This window comes from Prunus persica, chromosome G6 (genome assembly GCF_000346465.2).
Source record: "Prunus persica cultivar Lovell chromosome G6, Prunus_persica_NCBIv2, whole genome shotgun sequence".
Taxonomy (NCBI): domain Eukaryota; kingdom Viridiplantae; phylum Streptophyta; class Magnoliopsida; order Rosales; family Rosaceae; genus Prunus; species Prunus persica.
The window spans coordinates 28,336,254-28,355,256 of NC_034014.1; the positions used below are offsets into that span (position 1 = coordinate 28,336,254).

Sequence of the window (19,003 nt, forward strand, 5' to 3'; positions counted from 1 at the left end):
CAATGATAATGATGGCGATCATGATATAAATCTTCATGGTCCTGTTGTGGAGGACATCAAATTTCAACTTTATATGGGTCTACTACAAATCAGGGACCAATTTATTGAGCTCCATACTCGAGATATTGATTCAAAATCTTTCTTTTGATAATGCGATTGAAACTGCATAAGCAAGCTTCTGCATTTGACAGAAGAAGATGCTTTTGCTTCTCTTGCTCAAAATGGATTTTTTGATTGCATTATACTTTCACATTTGGTTGAACCTATTTTGACCGAATGCGCCATTACCAGAAGGAAACTGAAAAACTAATTTAATTTACACCAGATACATGTTTATTTTGCAGGCAAAAATGACAGCTTACTTGTAAACCAATAGGCAGGGAATTCCCAAGACCTGATTATCATCATCAAAGTTATAAAATACCAAACTATCCAATACAAACAAATACAGTAATGGTTGAAGAAAGGCTGTTCAGAAAAAAGTATCTTTATTATCCTCCTTCAAATATATTAGATTCCTAGCAAAACTTCCACCATGCCATGTTATATGGGAAGTTTACTTAATCCTTGTGTGAGAAGTTTTCAATGTTGAAGTACTTCGCATATTTGTCAGCCTTTGATCCAGACTTGTGCTCATAGTATTCAACCACTGCCGCACCGGCTAATGCAGCCAGCGTCAGACCCTGTGCATGCAACCTGAAATAACATTGAGGGGCATGAAGTCAGAAGGGAAGCACAAGAAGTTATAAACAAACCAAACAAGAAAAACTAGAAAATGAACGGAACAGATTTTGCAGGGGTGAGGGGCTGTACAGTTTGAAAGTTAAAAAGGCCATTAGGATGAATGGAAACAGGAAAATTGGATTGGAAAGACTATTTGAAAGCATTCCCAGTCAACAGATGAAAGCAAGTTACAACAAGAATAACTCACAATGCTCTCAATTTCTCCCTCCATACTCCCTTGATCACAAGTGTCTTTAAGCATTTTTCTTTAAGAGTTTGGATACTAAGTTAGGCTAAAGGATCTAAGAGCCTAAGTTCACAATAAAATTTCCATATGCAGGACACTCATGCCAACCCAAAGTAACAAATAGCAACACTGCTTCCGGCCAATGCAGAGGGGCTCCTCTGCAATATGCTAAATCCCCAAATTGATGGGCCATCACAACAAAATCCATTTTTGAATGGCAATCCTGACTAAGGCACAGCTCTCATGCCAGGGCAACAACCTATGCATAGGACTTACATGACAAATAACACTGGCAGGGCAAAGGAATACCAGAAAGGGAATAGTTTGAGGCATGACCAATGACAAACTAACCTCTAGTTCAGAGAGAAATTGCCTTATGCCAAACATAATGTCATGCGCATTCAAGCATTCATGTTACCAGTTACTAATTTCAAATAGTATAATTGAATCAACAGATGAAACATATACATAAGCTCCCATTGAGCAATATTCTTTCAATATCAAATGAGTAAGGTACAACAATATTCTTCTAAAGCTAAACAAAATTTAATGAAAAGACATACCTACCTATTTACCTTAAAAGCTCGGTCAATGCATACATTACAAAATGCAATTAGCAAAGCTGCAAATCAAAATCTGTTAAGAGAAATTAAGAATTTATAAAAACCAAAACTACCTGGCGTGAATGATCCTGACACTGGTCTTCATGTTCGGCTGAGACCAGTTGTATGCTATTGAACCCGCTAATCCACTGAGCCATAGACACCCTTTTCCAGTTATGCAAATAAAAAATCATTGTCAAAACAGATCCACGAACACAATTATGCAGTAATTTGGCTAATATCCCTTTTTCCAATATAAAAAAACAAAATATACCAAGTACAAAAGCTAAGAGTAATAATTGAAGAAATAAAGCTAAAAGAAAAATAGATAAATAAATAAAAACCTAATTTCGGCTTAAAACCAAAGGACAAACTTTTTTCCCCAATATTGTAAAAATGAATGTCCAAATCAAGCAACAACAGAAATCCAACAGAAATCCAAGATCATTAAACTAGAAACCAAATGAACGAATTCAAATCACAAACAACGAGAACAACAAAGAAAGATCTAAACCAGGCCAAAGCAAACAACTTTTCTAATCCAAGTGGAAAAATCAAAGCAGAGTAAAGCAGGGAAATTTACCGACAGCTCGAAGCTTATGCTCGACAACCCATTCCCTGATGGAATCGACGGTGCTCTTAGGTTCCGACATTATTGAGAGAGATGGTGTTTACAGATAGAAAAATTGAAAAGAAAAGGCTTAAGGTTTGTGGCTTTGGTTGGGGCTTCGTGGCTTCAATTATAGAGAGGCAGAAGGAAAACCGAAGTTGTAAACTGCGAATACGGTGGGCACAGTGCGAGGTGGCACGATTAAAACGTGTACAACCTTTTGTATATTTTCTATCCTGGGACAACTCCTGGTTATATCGTCATATCGTATCATCTTCTCATGTTCTCGTGGTATATTGCAAGGTTCTCGTGGTATATTTTCTATCCTTTTTCTTTTTCTTTTTTTGTGGTCAAATTATTTGTTCTTGTTGGCTAGACCCTTGCCAGCACACTCTTTAGTTGTGCTTTTTAAATGTTTATTTTTAAAAAGACTTGGTTTTAAAAGAACTGAATGGTATGGGTTCAAAGACGACGGCGGTTGTTGAGAAAAGTATCACTAACTTTGCTATTAAAGTGGATGATGTTGTTGTTCTCTAAATCACTTCATTGCAATGGCATCCTCTTGTTGTTTTGGTGAATATTGTTGTGATCTCATGAGATAAATTAAAAAATGTCATTTTGTTCATATTTATAGGAAAAAGAATTGTGTTATAGATTGTTTGGCGAATTGGAGTTATAATATGAACTTTAGAATTTACTTCTTTAATGAGGCTCCTATTTGGGTTAGCTCTTTATTAGGGGATGACTTGCTTGGTCTTACTAGGCCTCGACACATGCTCGACTTTGCATCCGTATTCGAATATCCCTTTTCGTAATTTAGATTAAATTAAAATAAAATATCGCTTATAAAAAATAAAAATAAAAATAAAAAAGGGTGAAGACATACATTTGTCTAATTAATTTGAATATTGATTACAATATGGGTCTATTATTACTAGGGGTGGGCACTCAAACCGGCGAACCGAAAATTCGAGCCGAACCGCACCGAATCAAACCGAAAAAAAACCGAGTTGATCAAAAAGTCAAAAACCGGTCAAAAACAGAACCGGACCGGTTTGGACCGGTTCCGGATCTGATTCCACGTCTTCAAAAATCGAGCCGGTGAAACTAAAAAAATATATAATTTTAATATATATTTATATTTAATGCTATATTTTTAATTTCACTAAAAAAAAAACCTAATATTTATCCAAGTTCAATGTCAAAATATCTCTCTTTTCTCACTTTAATATTTATTTTTTATATAAAATTGAATAATTTGTTAATTTTCAAGTAAAAAAAAATATTTCAGTTGAGAATTGTATTAAAAAATAATATTAAAAAATAATTTTTATAATCCGGTTCAAAGCCGAACCGAAACCGGTTCAAACCAAACCGGACAGTTTTTGAAATTTTTTTTATTAAAATCGAACCGAATCAAACCGGATAAATAGTACCGGATTTGTTCTAATTTGAGGCAAAAACCGATTCAAACCGAACCGTGCCCACCCTTAATTCTGTATTCTCAAATTTTATGAAGGTATCATGTATTTTTTTATTTATTAATTTATGACTATTATATTGTCAAATTTTACAGGTTATAGTGACCATAGGCTATTTTTTATTTTTTAAATTTTGTACTTATTATATTGTCAAATTTGATAGGTTATACTTATAGCGACCATAAGCAATTTTTTACTTTTTATTTTTAAATTAAAAAAATAAAATGAATAGTTGTGTTTTATAAAAATAGAACTCATTATTTAATTTTAATTTTTAATAAGAAAAATATAAATTAATTATATTATTCTCATTTAATTTTTAATATTTACATTATTTAAAGATATTTTTTAATATTTCACAATTTTCTATTATATATATATATATGTGAATAGATAAATAAACAAATGAACAAGAAAACCTTAAATTTGTATTTACAAACTATGAGATCCGTACGTGTCACGTGACAGTGATGGTGAAAGAACATACATGCATCTCGTGCACGCACGAAAATCTACAAGTCAAATTCCTAAATTCTCCAATTATCTCCAAACTTCCCATTTTACCCCGCACGTTGATGTAGCGCCACGTAATTAGAAAAGTACTGGAAGCATTAGACCGCAACCCGCCCATAGTCGAGCCCCGTCCTCACTAACCCTTCCAGAAGCTACCAACTCTATCAGAAAGAAGAGAATTCACTGACCCATTAACTCCTCTCTCTCTCTCTCTCTCTCTCTCCTGCAATCTCTGTGAAGTTTTAAGGTAAGGCCTATATTTGTCTAAGAAATTCATGAATAAGAAAACTATTCGTTGTATTTTAATTTTAAAGTTTGGTTTTTTTATTTTTTTATTTGTGGTATGGTAATTTTGGCTGTGTTTTTCAGAGGGGAAAGATGAGTAGCCGATCGAGTCGCACTATCTACGTCGGCAATCTGCCTGGGGATATTCGTATGAGAGAAATTGAAGATTTGTTCATGAAGGTCTCTCTTTTTTCTTTTTCTTTTTTTCTTTTCTTATATATTTTTTTTATTATTTATTTTTTAAGTTTTTCTTTCACAAAAATTTATTGAAATATACTTTCTTTCTGCGAGTTTTTTCTTATTGATTAATTTGATATAGTTATGTGTAAATATTAACTTTTCCTCTGTAACCAATCTGTTTCCAAGTAAGATGGACAATTTGCTTCCCCTTACTGTTGCTGCGAATTAGTTGGTTTAAGCTGCTTGCATTATGTTATTTGCTAACTGCCTTTGATCTTTCTATATAATTGCAGTACGGGCCCATCGTCGACATTGATCTCAAAGTCCCGCCGAGACCACCAGGTTATGCTTTTATTGAGGTAATTTTGAATCTTTTTTATATGCAGGAGATTATGATTTTGTTCGCATAATCTCTGCATTTGAAGTTTCATCTTGCTAACCGTTGCAATTCAATGTTGGTGAATTGGTTACTTATGTTTTGCTTTCGTTGGTTGAAACTTTTGTAATACTTTCGATTTCGATGCTTAATTGCAGTTTGAAGATGCTCGAGATGCTGATGATGCAATTTATGGCCGGGATGGGTACAACTTTGATGGGTATCGATTACGGGTTAGTCATACTTGTATATTGACTTCTTCTATTGCGTATTATCTATGCTAGTATCCCTACTTAATGCTTATTATCGTAGTCTCTCTTAAATATGTTTGTTTTCATCTTGCTTTGTAGGTTGAACTAGCGCATGGTGGACGAGGACACTCATCGTCAATGGATCGATACAGCAGTTACAGTCATAGTAGCAGTAGCCGTGGAGCTTCCCGGCGCTCTGACTATCGTGGTATGTATCAACTTCAACACTATTTTGTAGCATTTTTTTTTGGGTTAAATTTAGTTAATTTATAATATGTCACTTCATTTTGCAGTACTGGTCACTGGATTGCCTCCTTCTGCTTCATGGCAGGATCTGAAAGTAAGAAATATACTTTTATTCTGTATATGTGAGCTCTTCCAATACACTTGTTTTATGGCATTGCATTAAAGTATTTAAAGGCTAGAGCTACTTAAAATGTTTTAACAAATGAATGTTAACTACTAATTATATGTATTCAATTATCAGGACCACATGCGTCGAGCTGGAGATGTCTGTTTCTCCCAAGTGTTCCGTGATCAGGGTGGTGAGTTGATTAAGTTGTATTCTCCTTTTTCATTCCATAGTCATCTTGGACCTTGGAATTTCCCTTTTGTGTACTTTTATCATATTGAAGTTGTATGTTTATTGATTTTAATAGTTTTTATTACAATATTCTCGTAGGCATGACGGGAATTGTAGACTACACAAACTATGACGATATGAGATATGCTGTAAGTTAAAATACTGACAAGATGATACAAATGTGTTGTTCTTTTGAAAGAGTCTGATTTGATTTGCTCTACAGATCCGGAAACTTGATGACTCTGAATTCAAAAATGCTTTTTCTCGGGCTTACATACGGGTATTTTTTTCAGTTTGACTTGTAATTGTGTATACTATGATGTACACACTGTGCTGAGTCCGAGTTTCCACTTTTGTATTCATTTTGGATTTTATCTGCTATGTACAGGTGAAGGAATATGATTCTAGACGTAGCTATTCCAGAAGCCCTAGTTATGACATGAGACGGAGCTACTCTAGAAGCCCCAGTCGTAGTCCATATACGTCGAGAAGTCAAAGCCGCAGTCGCAGCTATAGCTATGGTGGCCGAATCAGAAGGTGCATAATGGTTTTTTGGCAACATTACTTAGCAATTTTGCTTTTTCCCAGTGCAATTTTGACAAAGATTCTCTTGTTGCAGCATATCACCGGAGGCAAAATATTTGCACTGCTCTCCATCAGTATCTTATCCAAGGTCTGTCTCACGTTCCCGCGCAAGGTATGGACATGCTACGTTAAAGTTCTGAACTTTTATTCATGGGTATAGATGTACAAATTCCCTGTATTTTCATGAGGATTTCAGGTTTAGCACACAAACAATTCCTCATGATATTTCTTTTTGTTTAAAAATTGAGCTTCTCATTGTTAAATTGTTGTTTGAATGTTTTCTACCTCTTGCTTACCTTTCTTCTAGTAATTGAATTACCTAGTGGATTTTCTGATAATTAAGTTATTATTTCTCCTACATTTACTTTCCTTTTTTCTGGTAGTTGGCTATTATGTCTATTGACATCCATAACCCTAAGATTTGCTCATCATTGAACTCTGGCTTATATCTTCATATAGGCTTCCACTTCTAATAATTGACAAAAATAGGCTCTGGCTACTCATTCAAACGTGCATCTGCATCACCCCAAGTGGTTGGCTTTTGCTTTATTGCTTCTCCACTCTTATCTGGCTTGAGTTCTCTGTTCTTCTTTTCTGGTTCTTTTTTCTTCTTTTTTTCATCTATGTGATTATGGATGGAAATTATATAGGTAATTCTTCTTTCTGTGTTTACTAGTGAGAAGAAATCTAGAGTTGTTTTGCATTTATGCATGTTCTGAAATCTTGAAATTACATTATCCAGTATGTCATAACATGGTTTCCCTCATGATGTGTTCCAATTTCTAAATCTTGGAAGTTACTTTCTAAACAAGCCTCCTCAACAAATAAATTGAACATGTATTCATGCCCTTGAGAAGTTAATTAAGACTTTTCCTTTGGGATCTTTGTGTTCCGTATTTTGATTTTGTTAGTAGATTCTGGCTTGGGCATGCACCTCATCGAATTTGTTAGTCAGATCCTTTTCCTATTTGGAAAATTTTGAATATTTGGGTTTTTAGCTATTCAATGCATGTTTTAGCATTGCACAGCCCTTTTAATTTTATGAGGTTACAACTTTCAAGCTGAGCAGATTGTCAGATGACCTTCAGTATATTAAACCGTTTAGTTGGCTTGGAACAGTTCTCACTAACACCATCCTATTACCCTTACCCGTGTGTTTGTTACAGTTCAAATTTTGAATCCTTTAGATTTTGTTCTGCAGGGATCCTAGTGTTTCATATCTGTTTCACTTAAAAAAAAATTCTGAGTATGTTTTTTTCATTAAAGAGAATGTGAGTTTGTTGTGTCTCGTCTCTTTTTCTCTTTAAAACAATCTGAGTATGTTTTTGGAAAAAGAATTTGAGAATTGTGTATTATCTATTTCAAATTCTTATGTGCCATATTTCCAGTTTTTTCCAACATGGGGATTCGTACTACGACGTCTTTTTGAAACTCTCTTTTAACCACTTCTCAAACTTGGTATACAAAACCATTTTTCCGAATTTTTCGATGGTGTAAGGGGAAATTAAGAAGGGTTATCAGGTTAGCCGGTTATCCTAATCTGTTTATGAAGGTTGCCTTCTTTCTTGCTAGATCTGGCTTTTGTGGAGATCTGGGGACTGGATGTTAGGAACTTGATGGGATGTGGTGCTCATGCCTGCAACTCTTAGTTGAGGTAACGCCACTTTATTGATGAGCACCTCTGAAAACATGGTCTCAATGGAAGTAATTCTAATGAGTTTGAATTCTAAAGTTGGATTTATGTTGGACACGTGCTATAGCTACCAAAAACCACAAATCAGCGGTGCGGACACATAAAGCTCAAAACTACTACATTCACTAACTTGCGATAAGGATGAGTGAATTTTCTCCTCCTTTCATCTAGGATTAGATGTTCGATGCTGGTATTTTAATTTCTTACTACATTGGTTGTTTTATATTTCTAAGATCTGCCGGAAAGATCATGGGATGCTGGGTGTAGAGCATCTGGGCTAAAGGTTTATAATTTTTACTGTTTTCTTCCCGTCTAATTATGGTAAGTCTGCCCTTGAAAGTGGTGTCAGGGCCTTTGGGTCCGAAGTAGAGAATAATGCCTTTGAATATTGATTTGGGTTATTGGAAATTATTGCAGATCTCGGACAAGATCTAGGTCTCCAGTTTCTTCTGTAAGTTTTGTTTACACTCTTTCATCTCTTCTTGAATTTAAAAGAGCAATGGAAAAACAAAGTGAACCTCATATATAATGCATTCCATTATTATGCTCCTGAATAGTCTTCTACAACTGAATGCAGGCTAGTCCCAGGACTCTGAGCAGATCCAAGTCAAGATCCAGAAGCTTATCCCGGTCGCTTTCACCTTCTGCAAGGTACTTTCCTTTTGTTTCTAATGATTGTTATCAATTCTTTTCCTTTCTCAGGATCACCATCATAGAATAGATGTTATATATCTGTCTCTGCATTTTTTATCAAATAGCAGCAAAGTAATAGCATTTTAGGTACTAACTATGGTTGTAATTTGCAGGTGAGATCTAAACGAAGCCACGCCATTGACTCCAGAGATAGCGCTATTAAGTACAACTTTCTAGTGCTTTTTCTTTGGGGACACGATAGGGAAATCAGTAACTTGATGTAGTGTTCTAGACATTTTGATTAGGACCTTCATTGGATGGCCTAGTATTGCATCTATGAAATGGTTAGTTTGAAGATAATATGATGTATTAAATTAAAACCATTTTACTTTTTGCTTTTGAAGTGGGATATATGCAGCGCTTGCGGTTGATGTTCAGTCTTGTATTAAATTAAATCATTTTACTTTTTTCTTTGTCTCTGTTCTGATCCTGCATTGGTCTCCATCCAAAACTTGACAGCAGTGAGTTAAGAAATAAGAAGTTCGCTAGCCCGTGTGAGTTCATGAACGAAGTTATTAGCTCAATTTGAAAAGCGTATAACAGGTTTATACATATGAAAAACGTAGTTGGGTAGAAAGATTCCCACATAGGTAGCTTAATCTAATTAGTATAGGTCAGTGAGTATGTAATCATCAAGCTACATCAAAGTAGTGCTGCGCCAGAGTCCAGTCAGACCACGAAAACATTTGAGGAATCAGGATCAGTTTGTTCTTGGGTTGAGATGGAATGGATATTCTATTTAGAAGTCATGTTGTTGCTTCCAAAGACTTGGTTTATTTTTCTTGAACCCATTGGGTTGATGAAGGCATTAACATGCATATTTTGGTTTTCTATAAATGAAAACCAGAAAACACCACGTCAAATTTTCCTTGGTAAAACGAGTGTTTTTTAGTTCTGGGAACATTCTACATCGTATATGGGAGTTGACTCGGGAGTATGTTGAATGTAAAAACTTACGAAAAATCATTTATGTGTGTGGTGCGGGTTTAAAAGTTCAAAAGAAGACGAGCACTAGTCAGAAAAATTGGGAAAGATTTGAGTTCTTGTATACCAATAATTGTTCAAAAGTTAAAAACCACGCATAAGCATTTGCATTTGAGGAATATGTTTTTGGACATAAATAAATGACCCACTGTTTACTTTATCCCGAAGAATTGCGTTTTTGTGGGTCGTCACAGTGCTCAATTTCTAGCTTTGCCACATCCAAAACGAGATCTTATTTCATATCCTCAAGGCGAAGAAACTAGAGGAAGCTTAAGTCCATCACACCACCATGTGGCTGCAAAGATCATTTTCAGAGCCACGCCACAGTATTTTTTGGAGTCTGTCAGGTCATGACTAGACACCAAGCATTATAATATTATCGTTTTTCAAGCATACATAACTTTTGATTTCAGTTATAGTAGTGGTAGTTTGCTTCACCAAAACAAGGATAACGAGAAAGGCCTATGACCGATTTTGTGAAGGTGTCCTCTCGGACCCATGCCTTTGCCGGAAGCTGTTCCCTCTCATCGCTGAGTCTGACCCACTGCCACCCTGGTGAACAGCAGCCCAACCTTGGTCTCGGTCAACCTGATTCATCGAGAATGAAGGCAAGTGATCTCTTTCCCATGCATGAAAACGATTAGGTAAAGGATTTTCAGCTTCTTGATAATTACGACCTGATGAGCCAGAGGGGAAAAAATAGAAACCACCATTTTGATCCGATGATGAAGCCACTGGCCCTACTTGAGCCACGCCTCTTTGACTGCTGGATCTTCGGGCTCCTTGAATTATGGGTGTCCGCATGGTTGGTGAATTACTAGGTTGTTGTTGTTGATAGTATGCCTGGAGAGCTTGGACTCTGTCACGGGCCCGGGCATTGCTGCCTGGATAAGGAGGAATCATTGAAGACGTGACAGAGCTGCCAGCTCTAGCACTAGAACTGCACGAAGAATTCCCCATGTTAACGTCTCAAGGATTCATGTGATTAATATAAAAAAATCGCATTAAATACTTAATGCTTCAATAAACATGATACCTATATATATGTGTAATGCAAATTCTCATCCAAACAATTCCAATAATAGATTTTGAAACCAAGGATCGATATGGTATATATCAGCCCACATCCAACCAATCCACTCTTATCTCACATAGCCCATTTTCTCTTTGTAATCTTCACACACATTGCGTGTGTGATACATCTAAAACATTCTAATAAGCAATTAATATTGCTTCCATTACAGTAAATGAAGGATGAAAACAGTCTGAAAAGCACCTTCAAATTTTGTCAAGGCATACCTGTGACCAACAAGGAATGGGTGCATAAAAGATCCTGATCTTGGTAAATCTGAACTCGGCCTAGCAGATCTTTGAGTAACAGATGGAATTGAACCCTGCTCAGCGCCACCAATATGATTGTTGGTTGTAGAAAATGGAGGCGGGGAATGGTGCTCCCAACTGTGATAATGAAGATCCATGGCAGGAAAAGCATAGGAGTTTGGTATTTCACTAGGTACTGATGTGCCACTCCAATGATGGTTAAAGTTGGAAGCTTCTGACACACTTCCACTGGAGTTTGAGGATGACGGGTGAATTGGCCCAAAGTAAGCAATATATGGGCAAGGATGACCAGCAGATGATACAGCTGTATGCTCAGCAAAGATGGCATGTTGTCCAAGTAAATCATGATCTGCATTGCAACATTACTCCTATAAATGTTACACATTATAGGCTAACCTCTGCCAAACTACAATAGAATATCACAAGTTAAATGAAAAGCAAAAGGTCTTACATGAAGTTGGCGAGAACTCCCCTTCCCTGTTAATTGTAAAAAAGAAAAAGTTTAACACACAGGAGGAGAAAATATTGCACATAAATAGCAACAAAAAATTTAAAAAAACAAAAGTCTGCTTGCAACATCATAGAGTTCATTAGAGGCAATTAAATTTAAACTCTAAAATTGTTTTGATAGTCTTGCCATCTTTTCTGAAAAAAGTTAACCTTGAAATTCAAAAATAGAAACTCATATCCTCTGCTCCTACCACACCCTCACCCTATGGCTGGTCTTCTTTTAAAGTTGCTGGTTATTTTCTGAAAACTTTTTAAAGACTGTACATGTTATAATATATTCATATGTTCATGTCATTTATGTTATACGATTTGTTTAAATATTTGGTAAAAGTTTGTCAATTAGTTAAAAGTTTAAGTTAATTTTATTTAATCAATAAACAAACATTAAAATGAACAAAACTATTTCTAATACCAATGCTTATGTCAGAGTCGATAAGACTTTCTAGAAAGAACAAATCCCAAATTCTCTTTTTGCTGAAACTTCAAAACATTTGGGAAGAAAGGAAGAAAAAAATAAATATAGAGTAACCATAAGTAATTGCGACTGTAGGAGAAGAAATAAGATACTATAACAAATATGAGAAAAACAGCACGGAGGAAAAAGAAAATAAAAAACTATCTTTACATATTGGCACAATAGCCAGATGATTCTGCTCAGTGCTTTCTTGTTACTTCCCAGGAAAACGTAACTGCACCCAAAAGTGTGCAATCAATAAGGGTTCCCAGGAAACCAAAGATCCATTGGCACTGATACTTTCCGTCAAAACACTGATTCTACATGTTTTGCTCAACCCAACCAATGTGCAAAATTAACAGCAAACTCTTAAGTAAACTTATTGAGAGATGAAATGGAGTGGTAAAAAGAAGATGGCAGAATAAAATCCAGTTAGCCACATGCAACTGCTTTCCAACTCTTTATGGTTACTTTGGGTTCCTTTGTGAAGATATCCTCTCCTTGCACATACCAGGAGGAACAATTTATTGCAAAGATCCATATGAATGTTTTTTTTATTCAAACTTGCAAATTTAACAAACATAAAAGAACACGTGAGGGTCAAAACACTTTGGCCAAGAAAAGAAAAGACAACTAAGGTTCCTTCATAAAAGACACCGTTTGCATAGATCCGTTTGAAAACTAACCCTTTTTCTAAAAGTTTAGATTTTTAACCCGCTTTAAACTTGAAAAGATTAGTTGTGGTCAATATGTGAGTCAAGATGTGGGTCGGGATCTCGAATCCCCATCTAAACCTATATCTCAACTCAATTTCCATTTCGTCAAGCTCTTGACATAGTTCAAAATAGATCAGTTTTCTAATGATCCTATGTAAACTAGTTGTATTTTGAACCCAATAAACTAAAAGCTAATTACAGAAGAACTAGAACCAAAATAAGTTTAAGCATGAAGTGTAGCAAACGAGATCACTTACTCAAATGATGAAGGAAGTCGTGCTAAGCTACCAAATGGACACCAGTGAACACCAAAGGACTGCAAAAAGCATTTGTATACCAAACAAAAATATCAAAATGGCGAACAAGATTCTGTTAAACAGTAGTCTATAGAGCACATCAGTCAATCTAAGTCTTTATCCATACACACACAAGATATAGAAGTTCAGCATCAAAACATGTCACTTCTATTTTTTTTTTAATCCATTCAACAGAGAATAACATGCAGAAGGATATTAGGTTGTCCTCCTTAAGATTATTGGGAAGCTACTTGTGAAAGGAAATAAATGACAGCAATATGCAAATGCTTCATGTGGCACCACTACTTCAATATGGAGGATTCTAGTTAGGCTCTTCTTAGAAATATTCGTCAATCTAATCTTCAATAACGTTCCGCTCTTCAATTTAATGTAACGGGAAGAAATTAAAAAGACAACTAAAAATATGAGGCTTTGGTTCTCTTCGATTCCTCTTTGTTCCTTTCCAGATTTGAAGGCAAAGGAAGGCCTTCATAACTGATATAGATAACACTTCGCACATTTGAAAATGAACCTTCAATTAGATCTTCTATTGATAGCACTGTACAATAAAATATTACCTCAATCAGTTCAGGCTCTTCTCAATAACTGTAAGCTTACTGTGTTCTGCCTATTTAACAAATTTGAGAGTTTGCTCCTAAATAGCCTCGTTAACTTCACATCACATTTGACAAAAAAATTGATACCAGCCATGTTGAAATGTTAATGGTCAAGCTAAATATTTTTATCCCCAGGCACAAAGTAACTTACCTATAAGCTGAGGTGAGTGTTCACCACTAGCAAGGGAGAAAATTGAGATTCTGACTATGTGTTACGAGTAGCAATAAGGCTCTCAAGCAAGTCAGCTAGGTCTACTTGTGTAAAGCTTTAAAATAGGAATTTTTTATAATAAATTACATATCGATATTAAGCAAATCTAGAAGCATGACCTTCGGCTTGAAAGGGAATACACTCATCCACCACCTTTAATAAGGAATGAGTTATCCTAGCCTTTGAAGCAGTAATCCTTTTTTTGTGTACTATTGACTCTGTTTTGTTAGTTAACTATATTGTTTACGATTTTAATATTTGTCACAAGTAGGTTGAAACCACAGAGACGTTTCTAAGCATGAACAAAGGGTTATAATTATAGTGTCAGCATATAAAAATCATAAAAAGAAAAGCTTTGCATTTTGACTGCAAAAATCAAAAATTGATCATAAATAAAAAAAGAAACTAAAAAATAGAAGTTAAAATTCAAGAGATTGTTATTTACCATTTCAGAGTAACCAAGATCATAAAGATCTTCATCATGGGTCCAGTCATCCACGCCAAATTCTTGAATTGAACGGTATCCATTAGCATAAAGCCATTGACCTTTCTCGATCTTCCGACAATTAGGGCATTGCATTGCCCCCTTTATATTGAAGGCTGAACCAATGCAATCTGAAAGGATCATAAAAAATAATCAAGGACCATGAAAGCTGTGCATCATCTTGCTGAAAAGGCATAACTAAACTTATGTCCTTCAAAGAACTATGTCTCAGATTTAATGTGCAAGTAAAATCAATCAGCACTAGAAGGCAACTGGCCTATAAAAAAAAAAAACTCAGATGGCATGGCTCAAGCGGACTCACATAAGGCTTTTCAAGCCTAGGACCAAGCTACCAAAGGAAATCCCTATTGGGAATGTCCAAATTTCGGCTGCAAGATCAAACGATTTGTGTATTTGGAATAAGTTAAAACTCTGGACAAATTTTCTGAAAAGTGATCTGAAGACTGATCTATTGAACCTCAGAGTAAATTTGACATTATAATCCCTCAATACCGTAGACTTAGATTAAGAGACCAGGCCAAGGGTATCAACGCCGCACTTTTGACAATGGGAGTATGGCAACCTGTTATATATATTTCACTTCGTATGGCTCATAGAGATTCCAAATCTCCAACTAAAGTCACTTCCAGTGCCCTCCACTAGTTTGAAGAGATAAAACATTTCAAGAGGGCCTCTTGCAAAACGATAATTCTTTTTGACTGACCAATGTTTATATCCCAATTCAAGCATCCCAATATCTATAATTTTTTATATATCAAATTTTGCAAATTTCAGTACAAAATTTGGTTCAATCTATTGAATCAAACATCTACAACAAATCAAAATGTAGAAATCAAACTACATGATTCCGCAAGAAAGATATAATCATCATATCTTTATCAAAGAAACCGATTAATGATGGACATAAAATGGATAATACACGTACTTCTGTAATTTCAGAACAGGGGCAAGTAATGACAACCCAATAAAACCAAAGCTTTAATTGAACTAAGCAAAGGCATAATTCAGTTTCAATTTCTGAACTTTCTTCTATTTCTTAACCAATCAAAGAGCCCACTACCAGAGAAACCAATATCCAACAGAATTTCCAAATCAGAAACCAAAATTGAACCCGGATCTCTGTTGTTGCAACCCGGAAAAATGAAAATTTCAACCCAAATAAGATTCAATTTTGACTCACCTAGATGAAATTGATGCCCACATTGCAGCTTGGCCCAAGATCTGTCCCCATTATCGGCGACGACTTCAAGGCAAATCGAGCAGGAGACAGAGCCTCCGTACGACTTGCCTCCACAACCACCGCCACCACCAACACCATCGCTGTCTTCAACGACGACCTCTTCATCGCTTCCGAGCCCCATAGAAACCCCAAAATCGAGCCCTCAAAACCCTAAATTCCGTTTGGCCGGCGTCTAGCGGTTTTTCTCTCTCTTCCTCAACCGCGCAAAAAAAGACGAGACGAAGTAAATCCGGCGGGAACACAACGTATGGTTTGGTAATTACGAAGAAACGAGACGACGTCGTTAGGATCGAAGCAGAGACGAGGAGACGGTCAGTCGTCAGAGATGGAGTTCTTGGATGTGCAGGAAAAAAAAATTTGATGGACAATCAATCGATAAATCTCTTCTTTTCTGTCGCTCGACCTCTCTATCTCTGAGTCGTGTGTTTCGGGCCGTTGGATGGTGGACTTTGGTTAAGGTGGGCGCAATAACCGCTGTCCAAAATGAGCCAGATCAACGGCTGTGATTGAGTTTCGAGATTTCCCTGCAGTTTGATTTTTGTTGACGACGTTGTTGTTTGTCTCAAACGCTTTCCCATTTATTTTTTTATTTTTTTTTATTTTTTTGTGTTAGATAAGATTTTGTTTCTATTTTCTCGGGTTAGAGAAAGTTTTGGTAATGGGACCCAAAAAGGGGAAATTTTCAGTATTGTGACTCGGTTTGTCGGGTCGGTTCCCATTTTTAAATGTTTATAAATTTTCTTGAGCTTTAAGTTAGGAAGATGCTACTGCTATACAAGTACAAGTCACTTTTTTCCTTGCTACTTTTTTCCAACTCAATCACAATTAATGCATTGCCTAAAATGCAAGTTTCAAAATAAAGCAAGGCTTCCCTGTGAGTTTGCACTCTATTTGATCAATGTGTATTTTTTGGTATAATACTGTTGATTGAAAATGATTGGCACGTATGCAAATTTACTCATATGCTAAGAGAATTAAGGATGACATAGTAATCATCGCACACTTTGCAATGAGTTTCTAGCCTATGTTGATATTTACCTTAAATATGTATTGGAATTATTTACATTTCCGATTTCAGTATTAGAATCAATTCTAGTTCATAATTTTTCATTCGTTTATTAACACGTAATTTTATGTTTCTGACTTTTTTCAATTGTTAAAAGCATTTCTTTCGGTCATGTGTTGGATTTTTCCAACTAATATTTTTTTTATTAAAATAAAAACTAAAAACCAACCCCACAGATTTAGGTGACGGTCTTCATGATTGGAAATGAATTGATAAAAAGTAAAATTCTCAATGAAATTTTCAAAATAAATAAACGAAAAAGACAATGCCAACCCTGAAATTTTGACCGTATTAGTACCTAATTTCCTGGTATCTTGTAGTCATTGTGTGTTTACTTGCATGCATCGACAAATCCTGCAATTGCTAAGTGGGTTTGGTCATAACACGCGTTGTTCAATTGCTTTTTAACAAAAACGCCCAAAAACAACACGCGTTTGGTTTTCTCCTGCTATGTGCTACGCATATGTCAAAAAGAAAAGGCAATCATAAAAACTGAAAAGCACTATAACAAGAACCCAAAAGACAGTAATTATCTCTCTGTTGTCTCTGCATTATCTCCATGAACCTTCAAAAATCTGTCCTAGCTTGTAGAGTCAGAAAAGTTAATGGGGTCATGCTGAATTGCATTCCATGTCCCACTTGTGGAGCATAATCCTTCTTTGGCAAATTATGACAAATAGCCGTTTACATGCGCGTGAGTGACTGTTATTTTATTACTCATAAACTGAGTGTGTGAACAACTGTTTTTGGCAAAATTCACGAACATTCGTCTTCTATTTATTCCCACTGGCTTTTCTCCTTCAGATTTTGTAAAACTTTACAAAAGGAGAATGGTGGTGTTCAAGATCCAAACATAATTGGATGGTAGCCTTCTTTTATGTTTATATATTTGATGATATCATATGGACGGTCTGAAAACCGATTCCCAACTAGATGGTCAAGGTTTACAATGATCATGTGCGTTCTATTGCAGGCCTTTATTCTTATCCCACTCAGCTTTCATTGACTAAGTAATGGGAACATCTCAGTCCGCGTGCCACGAATATTCGGTGCCATTTGTTTATATTCTTAGTCTACTTTTCTAAACAGTTTCATTAGTTTTTTTTAACTCGATCTTCTCCAACATCATCCATTGGAGAAAAACTTATCTATCACCATTCACGTTGTACTGTTCACTTTTTCCTATCTCTCTCATCCTTTGATAAGTAACAAAATACAAGAAGTTAAAAGAATTTGAGCAATAAAACAGGGTGAGTTTCATTGATTGGTTGGACCTACACCAAAAGCGAAAAAAAAAAAAAAATGACCCCCTCAAAAATTTTTAATTTGTTATATTGTAAAAATAAGAATATGTGAACAAATATATATATTTCTTCTTTGCAAAGGTCCGTATTGACACGATTATAAACATGCAATGGCTTTTTTTTTTTTCTTGACTTCTTCTATAATATAATATATAATGATTCAAATTGTTTAAATTTTATTTTTTGATTTGGGGCCTTAAAGCTCGAAAATAACATAACTAAATGCAAACGAGGCCTATAGTCTAGTTAATTTTAGTAATTCATTTTTCAAATGCTAACACAAATAAGTACAACCAACTCCAAAAAAAAAAAAACACAAATCAGTGGAACTAAAAATTGGAGTCAATGCAAAGGACGCACTAGTGTAGTGGTTTGAAGTATTTACTCCATCAAGAAAGTTCTGGGTTCAAGTCTTAGCATTCGTATTGTGTGTGTGAGTTTAATATGCTATTGTCCCTTTCAATAGGAAAGGTCCTAAAAAAAAATTGGAGTCAATTAATTAGCAAACAAACAACCAATGAATAAATATCAGAAACTTGAGAAATAAAGGTGAGTTGATTGCATACAAATTGGGGAAGAGATTGGCACCATTGATTTAATGATGTTCTAATATATTAATGTTGTATTTGAGTTTGACCAACGACAAACAATAATGGAGCAGGAAAAAAAGTGCAAGTTGTGTTATTTTATGTTCTAATGTTTAAAAAATAAATAAATAAATAATTTTTTTGTAAGTTATGTTTGTCTGGCCTTGTACCTTTCTGTTGGCTGAGAAAAAAAAATCTACTATGTGTGGCTATGAGGTAGTAAGCTAATATTTAATTGTACTGCAATTTTTTTTTAAAACTTAGCACCAAACTAAAGCCTAAAGTGAAACTTAGTACCAAACTAAAGCCTAGTACAATATCTTAATAGTTCCGCTCTTGTAAATATGGAA

The 19,003-nt window shown here is 35.3% G+C and overlaps 3 protein-coding genes across 15 annotated transcripts; 1 reads left to right on the plus strand and 2 right to left on the minus strand.

Annotated features, from left to right (window-relative positions):
- Positions 295 to 2,357, minus strand: LOC18775377. The gene is made up of 3 exons (XM_007207298.2): positions 2,156 to 2,357; positions 1,647 to 1,737; positions 295 to 696 (listed from the first exon to the last, which is right to left on the minus strand). Exons 1-3 carry the CDS (start codon positions 2,223 to 2,225, stop codon positions 561 to 563), a joined length of 297 nt encoding a protein of 98 aa, XP_007207360.1. The 5' UTR covers positions 2,226 to 2,357; the 3' UTR covers positions 295 to 560.
- Positions 4,281 to 9,239, plus strand: LOC18774258 (serine/arginine-rich splicing factor SR30). 13 transcript variants are annotated; one of them, XR_002272066.1, is made up of 16 exons: positions 4,281 to 4,423; positions 4,546 to 4,641; positions 4,935 to 5,000; positions 5,176 to 5,250; positions 5,368 to 5,476; positions 5,562 to 5,608; positions 5,756 to 5,813; positions 5,951 to 6,000; positions 6,075 to 6,131; positions 6,240 to 6,388; positions 6,471 to 6,548; positions 7,989 to 8,090; positions 8,197 to 8,450; positions 8,547 to 8,580; positions 8,707 to 8,780; positions 8,936 to 9,239. XR_002272066.1 is itself a non-coding variant. In XM_007205591.2 (14 exons), the coding sequence occupies exons 2-14, from the start codon at positions 4,555 to 4,557 to the stop codon at positions 8,937 to 8,939; spliced, it is 888 nt and encodes a 295-aa protein (XP_007205653.1). In that variant the 5' UTR covers positions 4,283 to 4,423; positions 4,546 to 4,554; the 3' UTR covers positions 8,940 to 9,239. The 13 variants fall into 13 exon arrangements, 3 of the variants coding, with proteins under 3 accessions (XP_020421731.1, XP_007205652.1, XP_007205653.1); XR_002272073.1 differs by having other exon boundaries at positions 8,009 to 8,090; XR_002272069.1 differs by lacking the exon at positions 8,936 to 9,239 and having other exon boundaries at positions 8,197 to 8,274; positions 8,363 to 8,450; positions 8,707 to 8,782.
- On the minus strand, positions 9,884 to 16,166 carry LOC18772607. Its single transcript, XM_007205162.2, has 6 exons — positions 15,637 to 16,166; positions 14,397 to 14,566; positions 13,085 to 13,143; positions 11,599 to 11,624; positions 11,106 to 11,496; positions 9,884 to 10,746 (listed from the first exon to the last, which is right to left on the minus strand). Exons 1-6 carry the CDS (start codon positions 15,815 to 15,817, stop codon positions 10,269 to 10,271), a joined length of 1,305 nt encoding a protein of 434 aa, XP_007205224.1. The 5' UTR covers positions 15,818 to 16,166; the 3' UTR covers positions 9,884 to 10,268.

What these genes read in the sequence shown, in the direction of transcription:
- LOC18775377 (XM_007207298.2), bottom strand. Translation starts at nt 2,225, where the DNA reads ATGTCGGAACCTAAGAGCACCGTCGATTCCATCAGGGAATGGGTTGTC. An exon ending in GCATAAGCTTCGAGCTGTCG is followed by an intron (nt 1,738 to 2,155) that starts GTAAATTTCCCT and finishes TAACTGGAAAAG; the next exon opens with GGTGTCTATGGCTCAGTGGA. An exon ending in GTCAGGATCATTCACGCCAG is followed by an intron (nt 697 to 1,646) that starts GTAGTTTTGGTT and finishes ATGTTATTTCAG; the next exon opens with GTTGCATGCACAGGGTCTGA.
- LOC18774258 (XM_007205591.2), top strand. Translation starts at nt 4,555, where the DNA reads ATGAGTAGCCGATCGAGTCGCACTATCTACGTCGGCAATCTGCCTGGG. An exon ending in TTGATGGGTATCGATTACGG is followed by an intron (nt 5,251 to 5,367) that starts GTTAGTCATACT and finishes CTTGCTTTGTAG; the next exon opens with GTTGAACTAGCGCATGGTGG. An exon ending in TATGGTGGCCGAATCAGAAG is followed by an intron (nt 6,389 to 6,470) that starts GTGCATAATGGT and finishes CTCTTGTTGCAG; the next exon opens with CATATCACCGGAGGCAAAAT.
- LOC18772607 (XM_007205162.2), bottom strand. Translation starts at nt 15,817, where the DNA reads ATGGGGCTCGGAAGCGATGAAGAGGTCGTCGTTGAAGACAGCGATGGT. An exon ending in TGGGCATCAATTTCATCTAG is followed by an intron (nt 14,567 to 15,636) that starts GTGAGTCAAAAT and finishes TGATCCTTTCAG; the next exon opens with ATTGCATTGGTTCAGCCTTC. An exon ending in CGACTTCCTTCATCATTTGA is followed by an intron (nt 11,625 to 13,084) that starts GTAAGTGATCTC and finishes TACAATTAACAG; the next exon opens with GGAAGGGGAGTTCTCGCCAA.